Source organism: Narcine bancroftii, chromosome 4 (genome assembly GCF_036971445.1).
Source record: "Narcine bancroftii isolate sNarBan1 chromosome 4, sNarBan1.hap1, whole genome shotgun sequence".
NCBI classification, from domain to species: domain Eukaryota; kingdom Metazoa; phylum Chordata; class Chondrichthyes; order Torpediniformes; family Narcinidae; genus Narcine; species Narcine bancroftii.
The window spans coordinates 249,323,540-249,337,190 of record NC_091472.1 but is presented as its reverse complement, the minus strand read 5'-3'; the positions used below and the strand labels follow the sequence as shown (position 1 = coordinate 249,337,190).

Here is a 13,651-nt window from a genome sequence, read left to right as displayed (position 1 = left end):
TGACTACCTCCCCATCCTGCCTCTCAAAATCTGCATTCAGTGTCTGTTATATTTGTCCTTATAGGAGTTTTCAGGTGCCTTCCCCTCAACTACAGTTAACAAAGCCATTGATGGCATTTCGTATCTTCTACACATCTGCTGTAACCTTCTCATGGACTCGGTTAAAACCAGTTTCCCCGGTCTTGCAGTTTACCCTACCAGCCGTAGCATTTAATGAATTGCTTTTCACAATTTCTGCCAGGTCAAACAAGATTCCATGATTGTCTATCTCTTCCTTTCCCCCTCCTCCTGCAGTCTGCTCTTCCATTCCCACAGTGTTCCCTGTTTTGCATTTTCCCACCAACCAGGGCTTGTTTTTTTTCCCCCAAGGTGAAGCAGTGATTTATTTGCATCTGATCTAGAGCACTGCTTTCATTTTCCAGAATTGGATTGACATGCTCTTGCTCTGCCTTTGAGAATTTGAATACAGATTGTGTGGTTGCTTTGTAGGATCTGTGTTGAGCCTGCAGGAATAATCCTGAGTTCTCTGTTGCCTGACACTTCAATTCTATCCCACTTCCAATCTTACCTGCATTATTACAGAGACCTAACACAAACATGAGAAACGTTTCATCTTCCATGTGGGCACAATACTGTTTTTGAACTGGCCATTTCTCTACAAGTCTCCCATTTGTGATATTGTCTCTATTTAAAAAAAAATAAAAAAAATTCCCCCTCTCTCTTCATTGCTGCAGTGTACTTTGCTAGGCAAGTTCCTTAGCCCTGATATTACCAGTGCAATATATAATGCAAAGAAGCAGAATAATCCTTGATGTATAGGATTGGATGATTCAACCTCATTGCAAACTTGATGTCAACCTATCACAAATGTTCACTTTGTCATATTTGCCCCTTTCGCCATCTACTTTACAACTTAACACTGCCCTTTTCTTCCCCAGTTCTGACAGTCTTTGACATAAAACCATTAACAGCTTCTCTTTCCACGGATGGTGCCTGATTTCATCAAGCATTTTGTTTTATTTCAGGTTCACTGCACAGTAGTTTTAAATTAGTGCATTTATTAGACTAGGGAATGTTACTCTTTGATTAAGAAAGGCACTATGGATCCAGTGGCCTCTTTCTGTGTTTTGATGACCATAGTTCTAAAGCATGATGGAAAACTGAAATAAAAAACACCAAGGTTTAATATTACAGATTATCAGTCAATGAATGATCTTTGTTAAATTGGGCCATAGTCAATATTTTGTGATGTAAGAGCTGGTGTTCTCAATTGTGAGCTCCTCTGAGCAGTGGAACACATCGTTCTTAGGAGACAGGAAAATAAACAGTACAACTCCGATTATCCGAAATGGTCAGAACCAGGCCCATTTCGATTTTTTTTTTCAGAGAACTGGTCACTTAAAAAAAAACAGCCCAATAGCAGCAGCAACCACTGCAACAGTGTTTAACAACAAACAACAAGGGAAGGCTTTTTAAGCAGGAAAATAATGTTTAATTCTCACCAAAAAGAAATGCTGGCCACCATTGATCACTGACACTTCCCCACTGAGGTCCCATTCTTGCCGGGATCCCATGGCTGAGGTCCGCTGCTGTCCGCACCGGGAGCCCATCCTCGGTCAGTTCGGCTCCAAAAATATTTTGCATAACTGAGGATTTTGGAGAATCTGACTGGATAATCAGAGTTTTACCATACAATGCTTTTTGTGTTTATTTTAACTTTAAACCAAGTTTACCCTAGAATTATTGATCTCCCTGAAGCTCAACTGCACGCACATTTGTCATGAACATGAATTTAAAAATACAGTAACTTGTATATTTTTAATTCCCTGAAGCTATGTTCCATTGAAGTAACTTGTGAATCAGCTAGTGTAATGGCAGCAACACTGGCAAATGGTGGCATCTGTCCAATCACAGGGGAGAGAGTGTTGAGCCCAGAAGCTGTTAGGAATACATTGAGTTTGATGCATTCGTGTGGCATGTACGACTTCTCAGGGCAGTTTGCCTTTCATGTAAGTATACTTTTAATTTTTATTGAAATTAATAATGCATTACATTTAGAGCTTTTGTCAGATTTATAATTTTGAGAGGGACAATCTTATTGTGACCATGAAAGACATTGGAATATTTAAAGAGTATATATGGTTAGGATAATTTTGAAGATTATTTACCTCTTTCATTTTAAAGATATTTTTATAAAGACCATGCATTAGTTAGGTTTATAAGTTTATTTGTTTAAAAAAAAAACACCGAGCATTACATTTATAGAGCACAATTGACAGGATAGGTAAAGGAAGATCAATTAGCCCCAATAAAGGGCAGCATGAGAGCACTGTTGTGAGGTTTATTGAGGAGACTGATGGCTGCAGGGAAGAAACTGTCTTTAAACCTGTTGGTGTGTTTTCAAACTTTTAAGCCTTTACTCTGTTAGATGGGGATGAAAGGAGAGTGTGTTCGGCGTGTGATGGGTCTTTCAGTGTGGTGGTTGCCTTTTCCAGGAAGCAAGGGAAGCAGGTGACATGGTTAATGCAATGCTATTACAGCACCAGTGACCTTGATTCGAATCTGGCGCTGTCTGTAAGGAGTTAATGTTCTGCCTGTGCCAGAGTGGGTTTCCTCTGGGTGCTCCGGTCTCCTCCCAGCCTCTAAATGTGGAGGTTTGTAAGTTGATTTGAATATTTGGGCAGCTTGGGCTCTTGGGCTGGAAGGGTTTGTAACCATGCTGTATGTCTAAATTCAAGATGGAATATATGGAGGGGAGAGAAATTTGCATTGTATTCTATATTTATGACCAAAATTATTCAATTAATGAAGATGGGTGAAGAAGTCTTAAAGCTATTTATTTCATCGAGAAGTGATCAAAAATATAATTGGAATCATTAAATTGTCGCTCCTTCAGCCTCTGGTCATCAAATGGTATCACATTTCAAGATGAATTTCCTATTTGAAAACAGAGAATCTATCTCTTGAATTAATTATAGTGTAAAAAGAAAGAAGTTGATCCAAGACTGTGCTGGCTCTAAATAGAGCAATTTTATATGCCCCATTGTCTTGCTCTTTCCAACAGCCTGAAAATGATATTATCTCAAGGGCCTATTATTCTAATTCTGCCACTATTTGTAGATGTAATTTCTGAAACATGAATGCTTTTCTTTAAAATCCCTCTCTAATACAGTAGAACCCCCTGGTATCCGGCACCTACGAGGATAGGTAGATGCTGGATAAGCGAGATTTTTGGTTGCTTGATACTCACTCTTACCCCTGCAATAAGAATAAACAGTTTAAAAGACAAAAATACTATATTGTACTTAAAATGAGCAAACCTCATTTGAATGATTATACAAACTTTAAAGCATTTTACTTTATTTTCAGTCGCGTTCTTTGAAAGCATTTAACCATTGCTGCATCTTCAGGCTCCCCCTCCACTGAACCACCCGAACAATAACATCATAATTAGCCCTTCCCCCTAACCCCACCCACCATCAAGTTTATAGATAAAGCCTTACTAATCTACTTAATATACTAGCAGGGATAAGGAGACACTTTAAGAGAGTCTACCCATTGGGGAGCATTATAAAGACAAAGTTAAAACATAACTTTGTTCAAACAGCTACTGCAAGAAAAGCACAACTGCTGGTTGAATATTTGCTCCTATCTTCACCAAAGGTTATTGTGTTACCTCAGACAACATTTACTTTTGCAATTTTAAACTTCTATTTAAATATTTATTTATTTAAATGTATTTATTTTCTGAGAATTTTTTTGCCAGTTGCTTGAATTCTGAATAACAAGGGTTTCACTGTAATCAAATGCTACTACAATTTTTCTCAATTTTATACCTGTGTCCTATCACCTTAAGTGATTTTAGGGGTCAGTGGGGGAAATTGTACCTAATTTCTAAACTATTCATACCACTGTATACCACAATCAAATCTCTGTATCTTTGTTCCAATCTTCCACTGTAACCTTTTTGAGCTGAAATCTTATTTCTGGGACCAGTCATGTAAATCCCTTTCTGCTTACATCTTTTTTGAAGTGTGACAACCAGAATGAACAACCAGTGTTCTGTGTAAATTTGGCAACCCGATTTTTAGATATATATTCATTCTAGGATCCCATATTCATTACCAAATACTTAAAATGCCATTCCATTTTACCCCCCAAGGATCTATGCACATGTTCACACAAGTTTCAAGTTTCCAATGCTGTGCAGAAAATGTGTTCTATGTGGTATATATGGTGTCTCCTTCTTTATGCCAAAGTGTATATTTTCACATTTTTCTGCATTAAATGTCAACTTCCAAAAAAAGAAGGCAGTACATGTGGCTGCAATGGCCACTTCAACTCCATTTACAGTAAAACCCTTGACTCTACACGTTTTGTTTATATCGTCAAAAACTCAAGAGAATTGGAAACACAAAATGGAATTTTAAAGTAGAGGATTGCACCTCTGAGAGACTGAGCAGTTTTAACTTGCTGAAGCAAGAGAGACAGTCTGAAATAAACTATGGTGCGGATCGCTGGAGAGATGAAAGGCCTTTGGAAATGCAAGGGAGGCTGTCGGAGTTGCTGTTGGAGGCAGCAAGTGGACCCCTTCAGACCCATGCTCCCGACAATTTTACTTGCAAATGTAGGGTCACTGGGGAAAAAACTGGATTACCTGAGACTGCATATGAACCAGAAAACAGGGGGAGGAGGGGGGGGCCTCAGAGGCACTACAGGACAGCTTTGAGACCTTGTACTGGAGCAGTTTCAGGGAGGAGGCCACCTACAATGGTCATGTTAATGGTAATAGAAGAGTACACCGGCTCAGTGACTGGCTATATCAGAATGTACATTAAGGATGTCACCAAGATCAAATGTTTCACAACTAGGGCTAACCAAAATCATTTCAATTCGCAAACAGTTGGAACCATTCCATTGATGATGTATTTTGTTCCTCCACTCTGCCATGACCCACCTGGAGAATGCTGCATCATATGCTAGGCTGCTGTTCAACGACCAGCTTGGTGTTTAATACGATCATTCCCAAGAAGCTGGTGGAGAAGCTCACCTCACTGGGACACAACATCCCTCTCTGTCACTGGATTCTGGACTTACTAACACAGAGACCACAGTTTTGTCTGGGTCTGTAGCAGAACATCAAGCTCCGTCATGCTGAGTATTGGTGCACCTCAGGGCTGTGTGCTCAGCCTGCTCCTGTTCACACTATTGACCCACAACTGCAACGCCAGATCCATCTCCAAGAGAGTCCACAAATTTGCAGGTGACACAACAGTCGTTGGTTTAATCAGCAACAATGATGAGTCACTCTACAGAAAGGGGTGGAAAATTGTGTGTTATGTGTGAGAATAACCACCTGAGTCTCAATGTGAAAAAGTCAAAGAAAATGATTGTGGACTTAAAATGAGCAAACCACCCTTCACTACATATCAAAAACTCTAGTGGACAGAGTAAAGAGCACCAAATTCTACTGAGTGCATGTAAGTAGTGACCTATCCTGGACACTCGTCTCCTCACGTCGGGAAGATGCAATAGCAACTGCACTTCATGAGAAGACTGAGGTGTCAACTTCCTAAAGAGGTACACAGCACATTCCAGCTGCTCCTGTTGGGAAAGAGATATAGAAGTATCACAGTCAGAACCACCAGGCTCAGAAACAGCTTCTTTCAAGATGCTACCTACCTACATTCCTAGATACCTCTGCTCAACAGCACTCCCCAAATCTGAGCCATTCATTGTTAGACCTCCCAAAATGCAACACCTCTATTTCTCTGTACTAAATTCCATCAACCATTCCTCTGCTCATCTACTCAAATAATCGGATCCTGCTGCTACTGTCTTCATAGTCCACAATAGTAGATATTTTGATGTCAACTACACTTGCTAATTATGCCATGTACTGTACTTCTAAATTACTGTCAAACGCCAATAGTCCAGCACCAAATCTTATGGCACGCTACTAGTCAGAGCTGCAGTCCATGAAACAACCTTCCTTTGCCTTCTTCCATGAAGCCAATTTTCTATCTATTTGGCGACTTCTCATTGCAATTTAACCTTCCAGAGCAGCCAGCTGTGTGGAATCTAGTTAAATGATTGAGAAACTCATGAATTTCCATGAAGATTTAATCTCTTGCTGATGCTTGACTGTTTGAGTGGCACATTTTTCAACATTTAGCATTTATTAGCCTTTTTAGTAGTGTACTTGAATCACTGAATAAAGTACAAATAACTACATTCATTAAGTTTTCAGTACATAAGTGCTGGAGAAACTCAGCAGGTCTCTCCGCAAACATCAGAAGTAAAAAGCAGTCAAAATTTTGGGTCTGAGCATTAGTACATTTTTCCTGCAAGGCAGATGTATTTGGCAAATCTTTTTAGCAATGATTGAAAAATATTTAAAGTTAAAATTGTGTGGTGGCATTGCATTGTTCCTTTAATAATTGTGCTGTAATCAAAAGGTCTTTGATGCCTCATTCAAAGGAGTGAATATAGAATCCTCTGAGCCTGGTTTGTGTTTGGCCAGGAAATCAATATTACTCAGCACACTTAAGTTAGTTCATTCATGCACTTTCATATTTTAATGAGTCTTTTGGTGGTTCTGATTTGCTAAAACAAAATGTTATTTTTATTGAAAACTTTCCTTTGTGTCAATGAAGTGTTTTTAGAAATGTTTTATTTTTTTTAATAGGTGGGTCTTCCAGCAAAATCTGGAGTTTCTGGTGGCATTTTGCTGGTGGTGCCAAATGTTATGGGCGTTATGTGTTGGTCTCCACCTTTGGACAAACTTGGAAACAGTGTAAGGGGTATTCAGTTTTGTCAGGTAAGTAGAAGGGCAGACTTGGAAGGATTAGGTTCAAGTATAACCTGGCAAAATGGAAGTAAGGTTTGGCTAATTGGTTCAGTACAATCATGGAAGATCTTTTGTTGTATCAACTCCCTATTCTTGATACCATTAATTCAAAATTTTTATTTGAGTTTCTGTAGTTCTTTGGAGTCCTTTCCCCAAATGATTTATTACCCTCACAGTGAAAATTCTCATCTATGTCCCAAATAGCCAACCTTTATTGAACTTTTAAAAAAAAATTCAGACCTGCAGCACAGTAACAGGTCATTTCGGTCACGAGTCTGTGCTGCCCAATTTGCATCCCATTAACTTAAACCCCCCCGGTAATTTTGAACGGTGGGAGGAAAGCAGAACTCCTGGGGAAAACCCACGCAGACACGGGGAGAATGTACGAACTTAACAGACAGTGCAGGATTTGAGTTCCAGTCCCAATTGCTGGCGCTGTAAAGATGTTGTGCTAACTGTTACGCCAACCATGCCACCAATTTCATTTGGAGATTTTGATTCCTGGTTCTTAATGTTCCAGCCAGGATATGTTATTTTTCTAATCTTTCATCCTTCTGAACTCTAGTGAGTACAGGCCCAGTCTGTTGTCACTTTGTTTCCATCTGCTTCCGACCCCAAAACCCAGCAGCAATAGAAATTCACCAAGACAAATGGTTAATTAAACAAATGTTGCTTTTAATCATCTTTAAACATAAAGAAAGATCAAATTTTAACTTATTACTATTAACTTAATAACCTTCAAATTCTAAGCACATGTGTTTCTAATGTGTATATGTTCAGGAAAGTTCTTTGCTTTAACAGTCCAATCATTTACTTCTCACTTCTCCAAGTTCACCCGTATCAGTCAATCCTTATACTGTGCACAGAATTTAACAATTATGAATTTTCACCAGGCTCTGGTGCTTAAAGGTAAATGGTTATCACTCAAAGTTTCTTGTTGTTTTCAGAGATATATTTGTTGCTCGTTGGACACACACAAACTGATTTCCTCTGATCAGTCACTTCAGTGTCTTGCTGAAGAAACTTGCCCCATCGTGGGTTTTCTAAATGATAACATCTTCTTTCAGGTCACCACCGAGTTCCTCTTGTTTCCCTTATTTCAGGAGAAACACTCTAGCCATCCATTTCCTCTTGTAAGGACTACAAGGGTTTTCAACAGGCTGAACTCAGAACTCACAACCCATCTTCAAAATGGGGTTTGCAACAAGCCTGCCAGCTTGCCATGTTGCAGCCTCAAAAGCTACTACAGAACTTTTCTCTCTCTCTCTCCCCACCCCCCAGTTTTGAGTTGCACCTGCTTTTGAAATTATTTCCAAAGCAGTTCCATTGTCTTTTGCAAAGTCACGGTTCAGCAAAGCTCTTGCATTTTAAATGAGATGTGAAGTGTAAGTATCTGTTTGTGAAGTTACCTACACTAAGCCCCCCACAATCTATCTCTTTTAAAAACCTAATTATATATAATATAACCCATTACACAACAATGCAATGATTTTCATCTAGGGAGATGAATTATGGGATTCAAAATTTCATTAAGAAAATCATAAGATTTTTTTGTCCAATTATGTGGTATCTTTTTTGCACCTTCTTCAGACAACTCATTAATTTAAAATTTTGTAGCATTATCAGGTTTGCACTGAAATGATGCCCTAGAGAATCTTTTATGCTTGATTTCCCCCCAGATTGTTTTTTATTGTTTTTATAATTCATACTGTACAATGAAGAAAAGGAAATTAAACTTAAAATACAATAGCATACAAGTCCCTCTCTCTGTCTCTCCCCCTCTCTCAAAAAATAAAACTTCAAGCAGTATAAACAATTTCTCTCTCTCTTCCCCCCCCCCCCCCTCCCCCCACTGCACTGGGTGAAGACAGAAAATACATCAAAAATATATTAAATGTACTCTGTATTTAAAAAAAAAACTAACAAAAAAAATCTGAGCAGCTTATCCTGAGGGTTACATATATTTTGAACCTTTTGATTCATACCATATCTGGAAGAGTGAGTACATCCAATCACATTAAAAATATTTGCATCAAATGAAAATAAGAAATAAAAGGTCACCATGTATCTTCAAATTTCACCGATGATTCAAATAAATGATATCTAATTTTTTTTCTGAACTTGGAGAACATAATATAAGAGAACCACTGAAACACTGTTGGAGGTTTAGAGTCTTTCCATTTGAATAAGATGGCTCTTTTAGCCAACAATGTAGAGAAGGCCTCAACCTGTTGCACAAGTACAGAAAAACTCCCTATGTCTAGTTCAATAACCCCAAAAAGAACAGTTATTGGATTGGGTCGTAGCTCCACCTGAACTACATTGAAAAGATATTAAAAATTTCTTTCCAATAGATTTCTAAAGATGGATAAGTCCAAAACAATAGCAATATCAGATTTGCATCTGTCACAAGCAGGATTAATATTAGAAAAGATGCAAGCCATCTTTGGACATGTGAACGTGATGCACCACTTCATATTGGATTAATGAATGTTGGGAACGTATTGAAGATGTATTCACCAGTTTAAGAATCTTGTCCCATACATTCTCCGATAAGGATCTTGCAAGTTTCAATTCCCAAGCCTTTTTAATCTTATTCTGAAGTATTGAACGTAATTTCAATAATCATATCATATGCAATTCCAATTAATCCTTTCTGAGAAGGATTACATTGAAAAATATTATCAACTGGATCTAGTGGATATACAAGTGGAAAGTCCGGTAATATGGTATTTAAGAAATTTCTAATCTGTAAATATCTTTTTTTAAAAAAAAAAAAAAATATTTGGTAAGTCATGTTTACTTGTCATCTGTTCAAAAGACATTAAACAATCTTTCTTAAACAAAATTCAAAAAGAAATAATACCTTTGATTTTTCCATATAATAAAGAATTGATGGTCTAAAAAATATTTGAGAGATAGCACTAGATAAAACTAAGTTTTTATATATATTTTTAAAAAAAATCCTAAATTGGAACCAGATTCACAATATATGTTTTGAATCTGTTAGATATATCCTTATTGATCTTGGAAAGACTGAAAGGAAGAGAGGTACCCAATAAAGAAGCCACTGAATACTGCTGTATAGATTTCGACCTAGATGATGGAGGGCTGCATAAATTAGGTATTAACTGACCTGACTGATTGTTTTCAAGCACATTTAGATAAAATAGCAGTTGGGACAACTGTATTCCCTTTGGTTATGTCATGGAAAGATTTAAGACCTAGTGTTTAGTTCTATTTCTGTGAAGTGGGGAAAGAGTCCTTAAATTGCCTAGATGAATTAGCTGGTACTCTGACATGCAATGATCTTTTTCTCCTGCTCCCTCAGGTGCAGAGCAGTCTGAGAGGAATTGCATCTTGACTGCAAGACCAAATGCTCCTGACCTAGGGGTGTAGTGAGAGAATACTGATAGAAACTGTGGTTGAAAGTACTGCTGTGATTGCAGTGTTCTCCAAACTTTTAAAGTGTACAACTTCCAAGTTGTTGGATAACTTGATCAATTTTGCTCTTTGTGGTGATATTCTTAATTGCTGTAAAGAAATGAGAAAGTTATGATTTCTGTAGCACTGTAGCCTGTAAGAGTGGCTTTAAAAACCCTTCGACAATACAAGCAATTTGTAGATTTGTGATGCACTTCACATTTTTAAAAACATTTTGAATGGTCAATTGATTTTTTTTCATAATTTTGGGATTTTTTTTTCCTTTAGGATCTTGTCTCTCTTTTTAACTTCCATAATTATGACAACTTGAGGCACTTCTCAAAAAAACATGATCCACGGAGGGAAGGTGGTGAAGTACGGGTAAGTGTAACTTTTGTTTTAAAGAAAAATGAACTTGCAAACCCTCTTATGAAGTAACAATTGGCATCAACCAAAATATCGGCACTTTGTTTGGGATTAGTTATCAACTACATGTATCCTAAATGTGCCAATTCTGTGGAAGTAATTTCATAATGAAATAATTGGATTGGGTAAGTACTTCATCAGGACAGAATTTAATCAAAATATGGCATAAAGTAAGTTTTACATAATGTTGCATTTTCTGAATCGGGTTTTGTTTTTTAACTTTGGGTTCTGCACTTTGCTTAAGATCATTTGTTACAAATTGTGTCGTTCTTAATTCCCTGGGAAGAAACAATTTAAAGAAATGGTAAACATTTTTATTTCATCTGGAAATTCCAGTTGGATATATTACATTTTAATCCAGCAACTGGTTCTACTCCAGTTTCAGTATATTAAAATTAATTTTTGTTGTAACTTCTCCAGTTTTTTTTTAATGCAAGAGCATGTTTAAACAAAGTTGCAGAGCTGGTACATGGGTTTATATTTGATCTTTAAAGGTGGGAGGGCAAGATGATGGAACTGTTGGAGAAGGTGCAAAGACAATTATATTATGTATAAATGACATTCATGGTATAAAATTTTTTTAAAATCTAAATTGAAGTATTGATTTCTGGCATTGTAGTTAGAGATCTCTTGAGAATTAGGATGAAATTTATTAAAATGAGCAGCATTAGTCATGTGAAAAGTTGGGTAAAGCTGGCATTGTTCTCCATTTGAGCAGATGAAGCAAGCAGAGATTTAATAGGAGGTTCCAAGTCTGGCTTGCATAATTCAAAAATTTTTTTTTCCAAATTGGCAGGTGAATCAGGACTTTTTTTTTATATTATAAAGTTTAAGGGAGATGAATTATGTAATGATCTGGAATGCATTGCAAATATAGAGCAATGAAGTTTCATGGTAATTATTAAAAAGGGAATTTGATATTGTAAAAGAATAGAGTACTCTGTGTCTAATATGAAGTTTGACATGTAGAAAAGTGGCTGCTTGTGTACTATATGATTCTGTCATTTGCATTAGCCTGTATGAGCAGCTGGTATTAGACAATAAATGGACATATTCCATCAATGTGAAAGGGTGATCATGATGTAAAATCAACATGGTAGAGTAACTGTTCTGAATGAGTAGCTCCTAGTCAGTAAAAAAAAAATGGAGAATTGATTCATTCCTAACAATGAAATCCTTTGACTGTAGGACCTGGATTTCTGGTATCCAAATTGTCTTGCAGTATTGATTTCATGTGTAGTACAATGTATATAAATATATTCAAGGCATTTCATGATAGCTTTGCCTAGATGGATTGCATTGTTGTGTTTTAGATATGTTTCTCTGTATTTAACCAGAAATGTTTAAACTACAAGTTGTACCTCTCTAATCCAGTGCACTGTGGTCCGGCACACTTTGAATCTGCTGCCATTAGTTTGTGGATCTGCCACTAGGGGTGGTGCTGTTAGCAATGCTAATGTGCCAAAATCTGTTTATACTGCAGCCAAGTATTTTGGTGATATAGTCCTGTTAATTTATTTATATTCAGCTATATTTTAGCCCTTCAAGATGTCATTCAAGAGACCAAGAGGTGCAGAAGATGGTGTTAGTACTAATAAGCTTTCCCTTAGGGGTCAATTTCTGTTTTCCAGCATTTCTGTTGTCCGGCAATGGTCAGATCCCTATGTTGCTGGATGAAAGAGATACAACCTGTATATATCTACACTGTGTATTCTGGTATTCAAACCACATTTGCTAATCACTGACTTGCCGCTTTGTTACAAAGTCTAGTTATGATTAAAGCTAGGCAAGTGCATTTCTTCCTGGCAGATGGGTATCTGGGGGGGGGGGGGGGGGAAATCCTCTTTTGGTGACTTGTGCATCTTAAATGTCTGTTTTATATTTGCTGCTGAGAATCTTTTGCAGTCTATAGCTTTCCCTGATTAATATTAATCACAATCTCCTGGAGGAATGGCACATTGATAGAAAAAGAATAGCTAACGTTTTGGGACTGAAACTTTTTTCATTCTTGAAGGGTTCTGGCCTGAAGTGTTAACCATTCTTTTGCTGCCTGAGCTGATTCCAGCATTTGCAATCTCCAGTGTGTCTGGTAGCTTTCCCTGTGTTGGAAAGTCTTTTTATGTTTCTTTTGGATGTTGCTGCTTTTCAAGGAGTCAAAGCTGACAAATGTGGTAGACTGTAAAGTTTTGTCTGTGGTCCACCAAGAGTAATGGGTAAATTTTAATCACATTTTATTACAGACCAATATGCAGTAAATTAAGAGAGCAGAAAGCAACATTTTGATTTAACTGTAGTACTTAAACCAGGATTTGAAGGAAGTATACAGATAGTTAATTAAAGCTCTAAAAGAAGCTCTTTTATATTAAGACAAAATAGGAGTGGAGACAAAATAGGTAGCCATTTGAACTGTTCATAGGACTTAGAACGTTACAGCAAAGTACAGGCCCTTTAGCCTATGATGTTGTGCTGACCTATGTAAACCTAATCCTTCCCTACCTCGCACTGCAACATTCTACTTTTCTTGCATCCATATCCCTATTTAGGAGTCGTTTAAATCTCCCTATTATAACAGTCACTACCAATGCCCCTGACAATGAATTCTAGGCACCCATCACTCTGCAACAAAAAAAAAAATTGCCTCTGACATCTCCTATAAACTTCCCTCCACTCACTTTAAACAGACGTCTTCTGATATTTGCTAGTGTGGTCACTAGTTGTCCACCTATCTCTGCCTCTCATAATCTTGAAGTCCTCTATTGTCACCTCTCATCTTTTGAAAGAAGAAAAAAGAGAAAAATGCTATCAACTTTGTTTCACAATACATATTCTCCAATTTGGGCAACATCCTGGTAAATCTACTCTTCACCCTGTAATGCAGTGCCCAGAACTTAAAGCAATACTCCAAGTGTAGTCTAACCTGAGTTTTTCTAGAGTTGCAGCATTACCATGCGG

General features: G+C 37.4%; 1 protein-coding gene across 6 annotated transcripts in view; it reads left to right on the top strand.

The window, feature by feature from the left end:
• LOC138761833 (glutaminase kidney isoform, mitochondrial-like) overlaps positions 1-13,651 on the top strand; it is an 82,277-nt gene that overhangs the window by 40,865 nt on the left and 27,761 nt on the right. For all 6 annotated transcript variants that reach the window (XM_069934643.1, XM_069934642.1, XM_069934646.1 and 3 more), the window contains 3 exons: positions 1,833-2,009; positions 6,689-6,820; positions 10,562-10,654. In XM_069934643.1, coding sequence (XP_069790744.1) covers positions 1,833-2,009; positions 6,689-6,820; positions 10,562-10,654 — 402 coding nt within the window. The remainder of the gene's footprint in view (positions 1-1,832; positions 2,010-6,688; positions 6,821-10,561; positions 10,655-13,651) is intronic.